Consider the following 16,215-nt stretch of genomic DNA (forward strand, 5'->3'; position numbering starts at 1 on the left):
TCTATAAAATTAAAATTGTAGCACCTCATATACTGTTGGGAGACTATATGAAAAAACTGCATTTTAACCACAGAATTTATAGAAGAATTCTAAGCAGTATTTGAATTTTAATTGGAACCTTGAAGGTGATAAAATTAAATCAGAGGGCTGGGGTGTAAACCAGTGGTAGAGGTCTTGCCTTACATGCTCAAAATCCTGAAGCAGATGCAGAAAACAAAACTGAATTCAAGATGTTGTGAATTTTTCAAAGTCAAATTGTAGAATTTGTTCTTAAAGAATAAATTGAACATAACTATTGAATAATTTTGATAATGGTTTACATTCTGTAGTCTCTAGTCTTTTAGAAATAATTAGAAAAATGCTAAAGTTGCGTATTAGAAAAACAAAGAATTGAATAAATACATGGAAATAAAATTTATTGTTGGTATTTGATTTCAGATAAATTCAGGGAAGTCACTTAGCAACTATTATTCTTTCCTTCTCCTCCCAAACCTAAAATGGAATTGTGAGGGTAGGAGGGATGTTTGTGTCACCAAGATTTGTTGACATTGTATGAGTTCTTTCAAACGAGAAGTTTCAGGTTCCCAGTCATCTTTATTTTTCCATCGATTATTCTTACAGCATTCTAGAGGCAAGTAGGTTGTTACTATGAGAAACTTAATAAGTATGTCATTTCCTGTCAAGAGTGTTTTATAAAAACATCTGTGCTTAGGTTTGTTTCTTTGAAAATGATGAATCGGAGCAATCATTTGACTTTAAGTAACTGGAGAAGAGTAAAGGAGTTGATGGTATCATAAAAGAATCATATAACAAATGTAAAATGTAAGGGAAGATATATGTCTTACTGTGTAGCCAGGGCTTGCCTGGAGTTCATTGACTGTGTAGCCCAGTCTCATTTTGAACTCTTGATCCTCTTATGTCAGTGTCCCAATTGCTGGGATTATAGGCGTGGGTTGCTATCTGTAAGAAGAATCGAATCTAGAGGGACATTTGAGCTATGTCTTGAAAGATACTTAGAATTTCAGTAGGTAGAAATGAAGGAAGAGGTATTTAGGTAAAAGCAATGGTAAAGCATAGACATGAACACAGGGAAGTAGAAGGATGTAGTCCTCCTCTCCATGAAACCTAAGGACATCAGGCTTCAATCTCAAAAGTTTGACTTAATAACCAGTGAGTAAAAATGAGTGGATGTTGTTGGAGATTCTTGGAGAAATATTTCATGAGTTTTTAATGAGGATTCAGGAAACAGAGGTGATAGCATTTCTCTGAGTACCTTATTCTACTTTTTTGAAGTCCTAGTTTTGTTGGTGAATTCATTGCAGGAATAGATTTCTCACTTTAATACTTATCAAAACTGCTCAGTTCACTCTGAAGCTCTGTTTCATTCTTTCCCATAGTCAATACTACTATTATACAAAGCATGGTCTGCAGGGGCTAGTTTACTGTTTGTTACAAATTTAGTATAGAAATAAATGTATATGACGAGTATACAAGGTAAATGTTTCTACAAGTTAATTACAGTAATTGGACATACTGGGGACATCTCAGTTTGACAGTACTGTGAAATCCAGGCATGTGATTAGTGGACTTGTCTCATTGAATGTGATATAGACCAGCCCCAAATGCTTTTTTGTTTCTTTTATTCATTTATTGTAACGCATTGGTCTGTGATAAATTGGAATTAAAAACAAAAACAAAAACAAAAACCTGGCTCTTCACAGATAGTTTGAGAAGCACAGCCTATCCATTGTGTTCAGAACTAACTCCCCAGGCATGATTTACTCTGCATTTATCCTTTGTTATTTTAAAGTTATTCTCTTTCCCAGTGTAAGAGTATTTCTTTTCTCAGTGTAGTGTATTTTCTGATACAACATGATTGCATTTATTTGTTCATTATTTAAATTAATTGCTTTGTGTGAAAATTTGTTTATAAATATGTCTGCCTGTATTAGTGTTGGCTATTTTAGATTAAACGTGCAGAGAGCACATGTCTAATTTTCTCAGTGTCCAAAGAATGTTATAAGTGTAGGGAATTACCTGTTTTGAATTTGTAGGGCTGTATGTAGAATATTAGTAGGATTGTATTTTGATTACTTTTGTATTGTCTGACTACTCAATTTTTAAAAATGACATTTTATGTTATATAATAGTGGTGTGGTACACTAATGGTTAGCAAGTCTTCAGAAAAGTGGAAGTAATGCATTTCTTTGCAACAAACATCAGCAACTTGGTGATACAACAATCTGTAATTTCTAGACAAAAAAATTTGCTTTTTCAGTATAACAATCTTTTGGGTTAATGCCAGTTTAATTTTTGTTATATGCAGAAACTTTGCATTTTTTAAGGTAAAAGATTACACATTTATTCTATCTTAAGGGGTGTAAAGGTCTAATTATTCAGTTTCTATTATAAAACTAAACTCTGAAGTTGTCTGCAGAGTTGGCTTCTTTAAAAATTTTTCTCTAAATCAGGCTAACAAGGTTTAAAAAAGAGAAACTTTGCTTTTGTATATGTCCATTTCCTCACCCTCTTGTAATGTTATTGTCAGAAAATTGTATCTATACATTTTATGCCTGTTACCATAGATTTGTAATTACTGCTTTATGCATTTGTCTTTTAAATTAACATAGAGGAAGAAGGCTTACAAATACATCTAAACTGTCTTTCATATTTACTTATGTACTTACCTTTACTTGCTTCAGATCCTTCCTGGATCTAGGGACCCACTTCCCTCCTCCTCCTCTTCTTCGCGCTGCTATATTCCAGTGTCTGGACAGCACATCTCAGAGAGGCTCCTTCTCTGTACTTCCCTTTATTGACATTCTTATTTCTTTATGTGGTTTTGAACTATTTTTTCACTTCAGCCTAATATTTTTTCACTTCAGCTGCATGAACTCCCTGAAAGTTTTTCTTTCAGGGAAGGCCTACTAGCAACAAATACTTTGAATCTTGCTTGTGTATGAGGAATATTTTAATTCTCTAATTTTTGAAGGATAAGCTTGCTGGATAAACCAAGCTTTTGTCTTTCCACTATTTGACTATATCATTTTACTTCCTCTGGCCTTCATGTTTCTAATGAGAAATAGGCTATTATTGAGATATCCTTATTAAGTGATATGTTACTTTGCTATTGTTGCCTTCACTATTATCTTTGGACAGTTTTACTATGGTAGATGTATCTACATGTATCTGTAAACTTTGGTTATGTGTTTATATGCATCTAGATGTATCTGCACCCACATCTAGACACACCATAATGAAATAAAGAACATTGCGCTACTAGGAATTTATTAATTTTCTAGACTAGGTAAGATAGATTTTTTCATCACATTTGGGGTTTCCAGCCATTATTTCTTTCTTTCTCTGTAGTCACTTTCTTGTCACTTGGGCACAATACCCTACACCTGCAACTTAAAGCAGAGGTTTGTTTTTGCTCATGGTTATAGTCCCAGGTCAGCTGGCTCCAATGCTGGAAAGTGTGGTAGAAGAGTCGCTTGGAGGAAAGCTGCTCACTGTGTGGCTGGTAAGCCAAGAGAGAAGGGAGTTACTGGGAAAGATCTACCCTTCAGCTCAGGCCCCCGGTGACCTGCCTCTTCCGCCAGACCTCACTCCTAACAGCACATTCTGCTATCGTACCCCATGACCCAGTCACCTTCCAAAGCCCTGTCTCTGAGAGCATGAGTTTTGGAGGTCTTTCTTTTTTTTTTTTTTTTTTTTGGTATCAGGAATCGAACTCAGGACCTTGTGCTTGCTATGCAAGTGCTTGTACCACTGAGCTATATCCCAGTCCTTGGGGGTCATTCTTGATCTAAACCAAAACACACTTTCTCTTTCCTCTTTTCTCTCCATCTAGGTATCCTATTCAACTGTTGGTGAACTTAGTGGTGACCTACAAGTTTCTGAGGCTTTGTTCATTTTTGTCATTGTTTTTAATTCAGTTCCTCAAATTTAATAATCTTAATTAGCCTGTCTTTAAGTTGGCTGAGGCTTTGTTTTGTTTGGTTTTGGCCGGTCAGGTGTGCAATTGAACTTATACAGTTAATTTTTTATTTTAATTCTTATACTTTTCAGGTCTTTGTCTTTAAGTTTTTGTTGAAAACTTTTTAAATAAAGCATTAACTCTGGAAACCTGATTTTACCTTCTCCCCAGGATATGTTGTTTCTATTTGTGGTTGTTGTTGTCTGTTCCTTTCATAACGTTATTGAAATTATTTTTACAGTCTTTGTTTTATGTGAACACTAAAAGTTTCACTCATTCAGCTTAGTGGCCAGCAAGTGATTATATAGAGGTTTCTTTCTGAGTATGACATCAGCTAGTCTCCCAGTCTTTGCTAAAGGGCTCTGTTTATTGTGAATTCAGCTGGACAGTTTACCCTCCTCTCAGGGTTTTTGGTTCATTGCATCAGTGATCAGTGATATAGGTAGCTGTGATGTTAAAAATTGCCACCTTTTGTCTCAGATGAATGATTCTAGGAAAAAGGCTGCTGTGTGGGCAAACTTTGAGTTAAGTACGGGGAAACTTTCCAAGTGGGTGTTTTGCTAGGCGCTAGCTAGACTAGTAGGATAATGACAGCTTTCTGAGATTTAAACGATGAAAGACCACAAATCTCATTTGTATTTCTTCTAAATAGGCTGCATAATCCTGGGCTCTTGATTTTGAAAGTTGCTATGGAGTGTGGTAGGAAAGGGAGGATGAAAATAAGGTAAGTTAAAGTGTCACAAAGCTTTTTTGGTTTTTCTCCGGTACCAGGAACCGAACTCATGACCTTGCGCTTGCCAGGCAGGCACTTTGCCGCTGAGCTAAATCCCCAGCCCCAAGCTCACTGTTCTTAATGAGATTCCTTCTTAAAAAAAAAAAAAATAAATGTCCCTGGTTATTGTAAGCCTTTGGTTAATTTCCACATTTCAAGTAAAGTTGATTTTGACAATCTTTGCCTTTGTTTATTTGCTTTTATGGAGTTGTTCAGAGGCCCCTATTACCTTCATACTATCTGCATGGATATTATCTACTTCTGCCTAGTTTTTTGGGCTTTTTTGGAGGGGGAGTCTGCCTCACTCTGTAGTCCACCCTGGCCTTGAACTCAAGGATTCTTCCTACCTTGACCTCCTGGGCACTGGGATTACAGATGTGTACCATCATGCCTGGCTGCTTTGTTTTTTCAACTCCAATACTTAACCTTTTAAAATTTCATTATAATGTTCTTTTCTGAACATTTTAGTTAATAAAAATGGGAACATTTTTCATTGTACCAATATGCCTCCACCACTGCCTTACTGTGCAGTAGGCAGTGCACAAGATAATGAAAAATTAAGGAAGAAAGTTTTGGGTATTGTGTTATATCAAAGAGCCTGTGCTTTTATTCTACATGTAATGGGAAACCTTGAAGTATCTTAAGCAGGTTAGTGATGCAGGTAATTGGACTTAAGTAGGGTAAATCATTATGGTGACCATGTGAAGAATGTTAAAGAGGGGCTGGGATGGTGTAGGAGGCAATTAGGAAGGCTACTAAAATAAAATAATTCACCAAAAAGACCGTGAGATACCAAACCAAGTATCAGAGGAAATCCAGAGAGAGAAGTGTATTGGAGAGCTACATAGGAAAGTAAATTTGTCAAAACTTGATTTGTTCAGGGATGGTGGAGAGTGGAGTGGGGTCTGGTGGAGCAAGTTGGGATGAGTCTGAAATCAAATCTCTGGTTTAAGAAATAGATGGTACCTATTTTTGTTTTGTTATTTTCACGATTTTAGTAGCTGCTTCATTGTTTATGGTATACATCTTTAACATACCATGGTCTATTTTCAAGTATCCTTATACTACTTAGGCAGTATAGGAACCTTATAATAGGGTAGGTATCTCCATTTCCCCTCCCTTTATGCTTTTGCTTCCATGTACTTTTTATATATGTTGTAAACTCCATAATGCATGCTTATTTTTGTTTAGTCAGTTGTCTTTAAAAAAAGTTACAGCAAGGAAAAGACTTAGGTATCTGCCCTCATTGTTACCATTTTTGTGTCCTTCCTTCCTTTGTGAAGATCGGATATCTGATACTTCTTTCTGCCTGAAGGGCTTTTTCATTTCCATAGTAGGTGAGTCTGTCTGTTGGTGATGAATTCTTTCAGATTTTGTATGTCTGCAAATGTCTTAGTTTTTCCCTTGTTTTTGAAAGATATTTTTACTGGACATGGGACTCTAGCATAGTAATTATTTTTCTTTAAGTACTTAAAAACTATTGCATTCTTATGAGAAATTGTATGTCTTTGCTTTTTCCTTGATCCCCCCCTTTTTTTTTTTTGTGGCTTTTTGAGACAAGATCTCATTATATAGTCCAGGCTAGCCATGAACTCACTTTTTGATGACAGTATACAGAGTCTACCAAAAAATGTATATACACTTCAGGAAAAGAAAAATAGTGTAATGTTTTTTCAACTACTTTTATTAGCTGCTGTGTAACACAGGCTGGCCTTCCACATGTAGCAGTCCTTCTCCCTCAGCCTCCCAAGTGCTGGGATTACAGGTGTGCAGCACCATGCCCAGCTGGTTACTCTTTTTTACAAACTGTTTTCTCTGGCTGCTTTTGAGATTTTTCTCATTTCTTTTGAGCAATTTGATTATAATATCCATTGCTGAAGTTCTCTTAATGTTTCTTATTCTTGAGATTGTTGAATTTTGTGCATTTGTGGGTTTGTGATTTTCATCAGACATCATTTTGGCCGTTGTGTCTCCAAATATTTTTTCTACTTCTTTTCTACCTAAAGGATTTCAAGTGCATTTTTATTTGACCACTTGGCTCACAGTTAATTTATGTGATTTTCAATATGGGGGATTTTTCTCTTTGTGTTTTTTTGCTCTGTTTTTTCCTCTGTTGTTTTTTTTGGAGGGGAGCAGTATTAAGCCTAGTGGTATCATGCCAGTGAGCTGTATCTCCAGCCTTTTTTATTTTTATTTGGGGGCAGCATCAACCTTTGGTCCTTCTGCCTCAGTCTCCCAAGTAGTTGGGATTACAGGCCCAGCTTAATTTATTTCTAAAATAGCAATCTGCTGTTAATTCTATCTAGTTTACTCTTCACTGTAGATTACTCGTCTTTAATCCATAGACATGGATTTGGATCTTCCATTTTATTGTATCTTCCATCCTCTAACTTTTTGGACATGTGCGATACAATTATAACTATTTTCCTACTTTTTCCTGCATAGTCTAGTGTCTGTTCTTTGAATTTGATTTGCTAGTCTCTTCATTATTATATTTTCCTGCTTCTTTTAATGTCTCATAATCTTCAGTTATGTACAGTACCAGATAAAAATTGATAGTATACCTTGTTGAGTCCTGAATATTTTATGTGTCTAAAATTTTTCTTGAGCTTTTGTCCAGAGCAAAGTTATTTGGAAACAGTTTGATCCTTTTGCATCTTGTTTTCGTATTAGGTGGCTCTGAAGTACTGATGAATCTAGGGCCAATTATTTCCACTATTAACCTTCTTTAGTATTCTACCCAAGTTTTCCATGTTTGTGAGTTTTTGTAGTTTATTTAATGGGAGTAGTCCTGGGCTTTGTGAATGCCTGGGACTATTACGTATGCTCCTTTCTAACATTCTCTAACATTTCTAAACATTCTTTTTATTTCTAACATCTATTCCTAAAGTTCTTTGGAAGGGTTTAGTAATGCTTAATTTTGCTTTATTTTGGTTAGAGTGTGGTATGTGCTGTGTTATTCTTGGTACTTTGCCTGGTTTGTGTCTTTATTCAGTTTTTGTTAATATCTCACTTTTGCATGAAAAGGATATTTTGTAAGTGTTGGATTATTTAGTGTTGTGTGTAAAATGTTACTTGTTGTTCAAATCTTCCTATGTATTATTAGTCTTACTCCTGCAGGTAGGATTAAAACTTTACCTGTTAGATATTTGAGACAAGTATGTTAAAGTTTAACATACTTTTTAGTGGATTATTTTCTCCTTAGAATTTTGTTGGCTTTTGCTTTTAGTATTTTGAAATTGTGTATGAAAATCTAGAATCGAAACTTACTAGTAGACAGAGCTTTGTAGACAAAGCTTTTTGTCAAAATAATATTGACCCTCTATAATTGTAGTAACTCTTGCCTGTTAATGCTTAATTTGTGCTTTATTGAAGTATCAACATTGGTATTTTTGTTAGGATCTAAATTACATGTTTTATCACTTTATTTATTTATTTTGCTTTTTTTTTTCGGTCCAATATGTATTGGTGACATTGAATCCATGGAGCATTGAGCAGTATCCCAGCCCTTTTTTTTTTTATTTTGATACAAAGTCTTGCTTGATTACCCAGGCTGGCCTTGAATTTTTGATCCTTCTGCCTTGGCCTCCCAAGTAGCCACTTTATTCATTCTTTATTTGAAATTTGCTTGTATGTATGTTGGGAAATACCTTGTACCTTAATTTTTGTGTGTGATTTTTAAATCCAGTATGATTACAGCTGTCTTAATTGGGGAGTCAGCCTAAGAACTTGTGTTTGGCATGTTTGTGTTTTATTATATCACTGCATTCACTTTTCTGGTAAATTTCTTTACCAGTTTCTGTTAGATCGAGAAACCTTTCTGTGTCTTTTTTTCCATCTAGTGATGGTGAAGCTTTTAGAGCTTTCAGTGATACACCGTGCTGTGGCATACGTGTCATGGGTTTGCCACCGCTGCTCTATTACTTAGAAGTTACACATTCTGTTGGTACTCTCAGTGGTTACTCACATTTTTAGTTAGCAGACCACCTTCTTCCTATGGCCCCCTTTCCTCTCTCCTGCTGCCGCCTGTTCTCTTTAGTTCAATACCCCCACCCCTCAACTTGTAACTATGTATAAATTATTTCAGTTACTTATTTTTCTCCAGCATTTTGAGTATTCGCAGTGAATGGATAGTTTGTGTTAAGTGGCTCCGTCCTTGTTATTATTGATTATGTTAAGCTGATAATTTGCAGTGTTTAATACTTTATGATTAGAGGCAGACTGCTTGTAATACATCTTGAAGTTAGTGTATTATGGTGCTATCATTTGAGAAGTTGTTATAAATTTTTTTAATGAATAAAGAATGATGATATAAAATTTAATTCAATTTTTTAAGAGTAGGAAGAGTTTATTGAGAGAAAGCTTCTGTCTAAGAGGCACAGAAGGGGCTCCAGAAGGTGGGTTGCCCAAATTCAGTCTTTCAAATTGGGTTATTTAATAACTTTTAAAGAGAAATATTCAATGTCTGAACTTTAAAGTCAGGAAAACTAACTGCTGACTTTTCAAATTCTTAATTACGTATGTGTTAATAGTGCATAAATGTCTTAATAAAAATATGTAGTAAAAGTAAATGTGTTATTAACAGGTTCTCAAAGCTCAGTCATAAAAAGAGCCCGAAGAAAAGTTTCAGTTGTGGAAACTAAATATCTAGAATTATTTTACTGAAGTTAGTATTCCTGAAGATCTAAGCATTCCTAAGTCTGTACCAGTTTCATAAATCTCAGAAATCTCAATTGGAATTCATGGTAAAATACTTAGTTTGCTTTTCTTTCTTTCTTTCTTTCTTTCTTTCTTTCTTTCTTTCTTTCTTTCTTTCTTTCTTTCTTTCTCTTTCTTGTTCCTTTAAGGAACTATTAGTACACAGACACTTCCAAACAAACAGAAGTATTTCTGAAAATAGGGAAAATTTTTGAACCCTTAAACTTCTTCTTTAATCCACTGGCCATCAGCTCAATGGTATGCAAAACATTTCCCCTATATTAAAATTTTAACGCATTATTAAAGAAGATGGGCATGCCTTGCTCCTCCTCAGGACTATGTAGCACCTGCAGGAGAATAGTACCAGCTCATACAATGTAATCAGGACTCACTGACTAAACGTAGTGGAAGTATTCATAAAGAGAAACAAAACAGGTTAAGGGAACCTTTTTGGAAAGGATGGAATTTGTATTGGGGTTTAAAAGTGGTTGAATTTTTCCCCCATTGTGTCTTTCTTTCTGGATTTCCTTCCTTTTCCCTTTCCTATATTCTGTATTACTGTTTTGGAAAGTTGTTTTTAAAGAGTGGAAATTTACCACTCCCTTATACTTGGCTCATACTGTATTTCTTACCCCACCATGTAAATTTTGTGAATTGGTAATAAAAATGTTTTAGGATTTTTTTGATAGCATGTTCTTTATAGTTAGACATAGAGTAAAAAAATTAGCCTAACTTTTATCCATTAATTTTTATTAGCATTAGAAAGCATGTAGTTTCCAGGCTTTGTTAGAATGCCATATGGAAAGGAAATTAAGAGAATATCTTGGCTCATATGTTCCAGAATTTTGGAGCTTATGTTTGCTTTTGTTTTTTCATTTTGCTTTGTTGCTATTTTTATTCTTTTTATCCCTGAACATTGTGTTTGAAGCATTGATACAGTAAACTTAGATGCAATTAGAGCAGCATATTTCATTCGAATTTTTTAATTTAATTTAATTTAATTTAATTTATTTATTTTTTGGTACTGGGAGTCAAACTCATGGCCTCCTGCTTGCCAGGCAGGCGCTGTGCCAGTGAGCTATATCCCCTACTCTTTCTTTGTAATTTTAAACAATTCTGTGGGGGAAAGTTAGAATAGTTTTCTTGTGTATCAGTTGTATGTGCTTTTTAACTTTAGTATTCTATAAAGTATATTTAACTAGTGTTTGATGACTATTATTCTATTATTGGCAAATGACACAATAATTACAAAGTCTGAATAGCATGGACACTAGATTCAGGGTGTCTGGTGTTTTAGTTTTGACTTTGCTTTTTACTAGCTAGGTTGCTTAGATGTCTGTCCCTACATTTCTCATGTGTGAAATAGGGGTAGGAATGATATGGATTTCATAGTGCTGCTCTGAGGACTAGAGGAATTAATTTCTGTAGAGTGCTTAGATGAGTGTCTAGTATGTAGAACATTTAGGTTGTCTGAACCTTTATTTTTTCAAGTTCTGAGAAAAATATTAAAGTAACAAATGTCACAGACAGGAGTGAATGTGGGAATTTTAATTCTAAGCAAGATGAAACAGCGCTATTTTGTTTATCAGTAGGTTATGCAGTCTTTTCCACTGATAAAATTTTCAAGATACAGAATGCACACAATGAAGTAAAAAATGATTTACATTATTGTAATGAAACTTTTTTGAACGTGTTTTCTTAATCCAGTCACGTTGACAATCACAATTAATGCTAACAGTTTTCCGCTTACCAATTTGACAACCAAACACATCTCCTTGAACAATACTTACTCTCCAAATAAAGACAATAGCAAGTTCATAATTCTGCCTAACATGATACAATAACTGTCCTACAAGGAATTAGAAACATACTAATTTACTCCTCAGAATAAGAAGCAGTTTTTTCTTCAGATGATACTTACTCTTCTCCTGACATTCTATAACTTAAACTTTACAATGCAGATTTAACAGTACTTAAAAACTGATGATGCCAGGGATATAGCTAAGTGGCACAGTGCCTGCCTGGCAAGCACAAGGTCCCAAGTTCAATTTCTAGTACAAAAAAAAGCTGATGTTGAGTCAATTAATGTTATGTTACATGGTATAGGAATACAAAAAAGAAAAAAGTATCTGATTTTATATATATATATATATATATATATATATATGAGCATATTTTTAACAGAATAGAAAAATACTTAGGACAGTATAGTTCTTGTTTTTGTAACTGGTGATATGGTCATAGGTGGTACTTTCTAGCTGCCTTCTGCTACCCATGCTGTATCCCTTGGTCTTCAGCAAGCACCAGTATGAGTCTTGGTTCTTTATCTGGCAAAATGACCTCCACCTTCATTCTTGAAGGGGAGGGCTTTTATTATCCTGTCTGCATTGGGTTGTTCTAGTTTCTTACTGATCTTAATAATGGCATGGTAGCACAAGGTGATGTCCTAAAGGGATATCCTGCACTCTAAACAGACTCTTCCTTTCTCCATTTGTGGAATAGTAATGCAGTTTCCCCTAGGTGGTCTAGATCAGTCACCTCCCATCAACACTGTAGCCCCCTTTTTGCCTGTTGAGTTAAAGGTATGAGGATCCTAAAATGGCCAAGTAGAAGTCATAGTTTCCAATTCAGTAGAATCATTGTTGTACTTCCTGATTAGAAGCCGTCTCCCCTCTGGAACTAAGACTTGTAGACCTGGAAAGCATGAGGTCATGGAAACTGGACGCAAACCTTTGCCAGTGGGTCACCAAGGGTAATGTTGAATGGTACCATTTCATTTCCACTTGATTCCTTTACCCATGAATCCTGGTTATAGGAAACCTTGCTGGGGCCCTGCAAGGAATTGCTACCAAGCTGGTGCCAGAACTGTATTTTCAAAAAAGACATTCCATTATTCTATTAATTTATAACTGTTGTGTGGAATACAGTGATGATGTATGAGGCATTTTGTAAGTCCATGGATGGTAGTTTTGACCAACATGTTACATGCAGGGGAGGCAAATCCGTCCCCAGAATGAGTATCTGTTCCATTAAGGACAAAGTGCTGCCCCTTCCAGGATGGAAGTGGTTCAGTATAATCAACTTGCCTCCAAGTCTCAGGTGAATCACTCTGGGAGATGGTGCTTTAGCAGTGGCTCAGCACTGGTCTCTGTTGCTGGCAGACTGGGAACTTAGCAGTGGCTGTAGTCAGGTCAGTTTTCATGAGTGGAAGTCCATGTCCAGCCCATAAATAGTCTCCATCCCTACCATCATGGCCATTTAGTTCATGAGTCCATGAGTCAACAATATGGGTAGCTGGGGAAGAAGTTGACTGCTATCTATGGAAGAGACGTCCTATCCGCTTGGTTCTCTTCTGCTGAGATGACCTTTTGGTGAGCATTTATGTGAGACACAAATATCTTTACATCTTTTACCCATAGGGAGAGATCTCATATCTCTTCCCCGTCTTTGTCACCAATTTTCTAATCATATTCCTTCTAAGTCCCTGACCATCCAACCTAGGCCATGTGCTGTACCCCATGAACTGGTATGTATAGTTGCGTACCTGGCCATAAATACATATCTCAAATATTTTAATAGGATAGAATTTTAGGGCAGTTTTTTTCCTTTGAAAGAAACTTGCATAAGGAATATTTATTAAATGTGATTTAACTTTTATGGAAATATAAAAACTTTTTCTTTTCTTTTTCAGAGAATGCAGAATCTATTGATCTTAAACAATTTTTTGACCAGCATTTTTCACATATATATTATGTGTTCTTCGAAAATTTTGTGACTATTGAAGCTAGTCTTAAGCAGAAAGGTAAGTTAATTTGTATTTTGGCTGATGGTGCTATTTCCAGTAATTGTCATAAACATTAAAAAGAGGCTCTTAGATATTAGAGATTTAGGGTTATTTTACTGCTTTTCATCAGACAACTTTTTGATACTCCTCTTCCACCATCATCATAGGTCCCGTAAGATGAATTTGAGAGAAAACTAATGGATTAGTATTACTATCCTTACTAGTTTATGAAGGCTTTAAAGATTGGCCTTCTCGCTTGTCAGATTTGTTCTCTCATCTGCCTTCTTTTTTCTGCCCTTGGCATGTTTGAACAGTCATTTTTATATTTTAGTTTTCAGAGAACACTTAAAGTTCCCAGTAAATCATGATTTGTTTTTAGACATAAGTATGTGGAGCCTAATTGTGTGTATGTATGCCTGCATGTGTGTATGCAATGGGGATTGGACCCAGAGCCTAAGCATCCAATGTACTACTAATCTGCAGCCCCAACCCTAGAACCTAAACTTACTCAAAAGAGTAGAGAGATATTAAAATGCTTTGTACACAATGAATAGAATATGCTTTAAACTGTTCTCACTGGCTTGAGCCACTGGTGTTAAATGTGTGACTCTCACAGGTGGCATGGGGTAGTCATGCATATATGGCCCTGCCATGAACGTGTTAAACATTCACTAAAAAAAATTCCCTGAGAAAAACCCTTCAGTGATTGAAATATTGTAACCTCATGAAATGTGATTATTAACAAGTATGAAATGGTACATTTAAATATATTTTTCTGTAAAAATATTTTAGGTCACAAGTCTCAAAGAGAGGAATTGGATGCTATACTTTTTATTTTTGAGGTAAGTTCTTGTGATCCTTTTAATTTTTTTTCAAAAACAATTCTGGGAACACATAAAAGAGTACATTGAAATTAAGCATATAATGAAGCACTGTGACTCTAGCCCAGTGAGGACAAGCCTGAGGCATGTGTGCCACAGCAACTGTTTGTTATCATGAAAGCTCCAAAGGGTTCGCCCTCATTGTTCTAAGTCCTTTGAAGAACTACATCTCTTTTTTTAACCAAATTCACTTGACTGAATTTTGTATTTTTTAGTACTTTTGTAATTGTTTTTAGGCATTTGATACCACAAAATTAGTATGATACTCAATGTATTTGCAAACAGTGAAAATTTTGTGCAAGGTTTACATAGTTTTTTTTTTTTTTTAATTCTAGAACTGCACCTGTGACACACCTAGGCAACTTATCATTCTGCTTTACTGGCTTTTCATTGTAAATTTGTACAAAATAGTTTCAAATGTTGTTAAAAGTTTCAGTTTATATCATTTGAAATGGAATAGGGCAGATGCTTATAGACTCAAAGGAAAACATAGAAGTGGCTGAGCAAAGTTTGATGGTCTGCTAAAATGTGTTTATATCTTTGGCTCGTAGTAACTAACAGTCTGTCATACTCAGTTAAAAGTAACTCCTTGTGCTTTATTCTTTTTTCAAAATAAATAGTCATAGAAGTATTCTGATATACTAAGAATTTATCAACCTGTAGAAAGCCAAGACTAGACTTTGTGACTTGAAAAACCATATGAAAGAATTTAAAAACAGTTTCTAGTTGAATATGGTGGTGTGTACCTATACGGCCCACCTGCTTGGGAGACCAAGGAAGGAGGAGGAGGATCATTTGACCCTAGGAGGTTTGAGATGGGGCACCCAGCATAGCAAGACCTTGCCTTAAAAGAAAAATAATGTTTATACTTATACCTATATTTATATATCCCCAAATTCTGTTTTGTCTGTTGCCAGTTAAAGATAATTTACTATTTTGTATTTTGGTACAGTTTTTTGTTCTTTGTTTGTTTTTGAGACGTGGCCTCACTATTTAGCTCTGAACTCACTCTTTAGTTGGCCTTGAAGTAACTGGATACTCTAGCCTGGCCTCAAACTTGTGGTGATCTTCCTGCCTCAGTCTCCTGAGTGCTAGGATTACAGGCATGCATCACCATGGGAGGCATTTGATATAGTTTAGAAGACTTTAAACAACCTAATTAATTTCTTTGGTAGCTACTGATTGGACTGTTGATTTAGTCACAGGTTAAAATAATTCGTTTTGCTCCTAAGTTTCAGACAGCAGTAATTGATGTTCCCCAATTAATTTTCACTAGTTGTGAACCCTGAAGAATTTAATTTTCCTTCCCAAGTGTTTACATAAACTCTTTGTAAGGTGAATATTGAAACATTGATGTTTTGAGAAAGAATAAAATTATCCATACAAAAAGCAAGGTAATAATTTCTGGAAAACATTCCTTTAAATGTCCATGCTTGCCCTATATTCAGGAAGTAAAGATGACTGATTAGTTACAAGAGCCTTTCAAAGTATTTCCTCTATTAAAAATAATTGTTAGCCAGGTGTGGTGACACATGCCTGCAGTCTGAGCAGAGGCTGTGGCAAAAGGATTGCAAATTCAGGCCTAGCTTGAGTGATTTATCAAGACCATCTCAAAATAAAAAAAGTCTAAGAATGTAGCTCTGTGTGAAGGCCATGGGTTCAGTCGCCAGTACCTTCCCCCAATCTTTTTAACAAACTGATCATTTTTATTCTTTGAGTAGAAATACATGTCTTTAATGGATCATTAAATTTTATTAGAAAAAAGATAGGAGATCATTTTCATTTTTATCCATTTTTGTTTCTTTTGGTGCTGGAGATTGAACCTAGAGCTTTGTGCATGCTAAGCTATGATCTGCCAGAAAGCTACTGCCCAGCCCCAGGGTTTCATCTTTTGAAAACATTATTTCTTTATGCTGAATGTTTTCCTCCTTATAATGTGATAATATATAATCTCTACGTTTACAAACAGAAGATGAAAAAACGCCAAGAAATTATGAAGTGATTTCTTTTTTCTGGTTAAAAGCATCATTATGTAATGTCAATATGGGTTAAGATTTATATTCTGCTTTCTCACTTTAGGTAAAGGCACATGTAATATCTT

General features: G+C 35.3%; 1 protein-coding gene across 8 annotated transcripts in view; it reads left to right on the top strand.

The window, feature by feature from the left end:
* Positions 1-16,215, top strand: part of Ralgapa1 (Ral GTPase activating protein, alpha subunit 1 (catalytic)) — a 246,379-nt gene that overhangs the window by 29,497 nt on the left and 200,667 nt on the right. For all 8 annotated transcript variants that reach the window (XM_013510373.1, XM_013510372.1, XM_013510369.1 and 5 more), the window contains exons 2-3: positions 13,141-13,251; positions 14,026-14,075. In XM_013510373.1, coding sequence (XP_013365827.1) covers positions 13,141-13,251; positions 14,026-14,075 — 161 coding nt within the window. The remainder of the gene's footprint in view (positions 1-13,140; positions 13,252-14,025; positions 14,076-16,215) is intronic.

This window comes from Chinchilla lanigera, unplaced genomic scaffold (genome assembly GCF_000276665.1).
Source record: "Chinchilla lanigera isolate Chin_1 unplaced genomic scaffold, ChiLan1.0 scaffold00008, whole genome shotgun sequence".
NCBI lineage: Eukaryota > Metazoa > Chordata > Mammalia > Rodentia > Chinchillidae > Chinchilla > Chinchilla lanigera.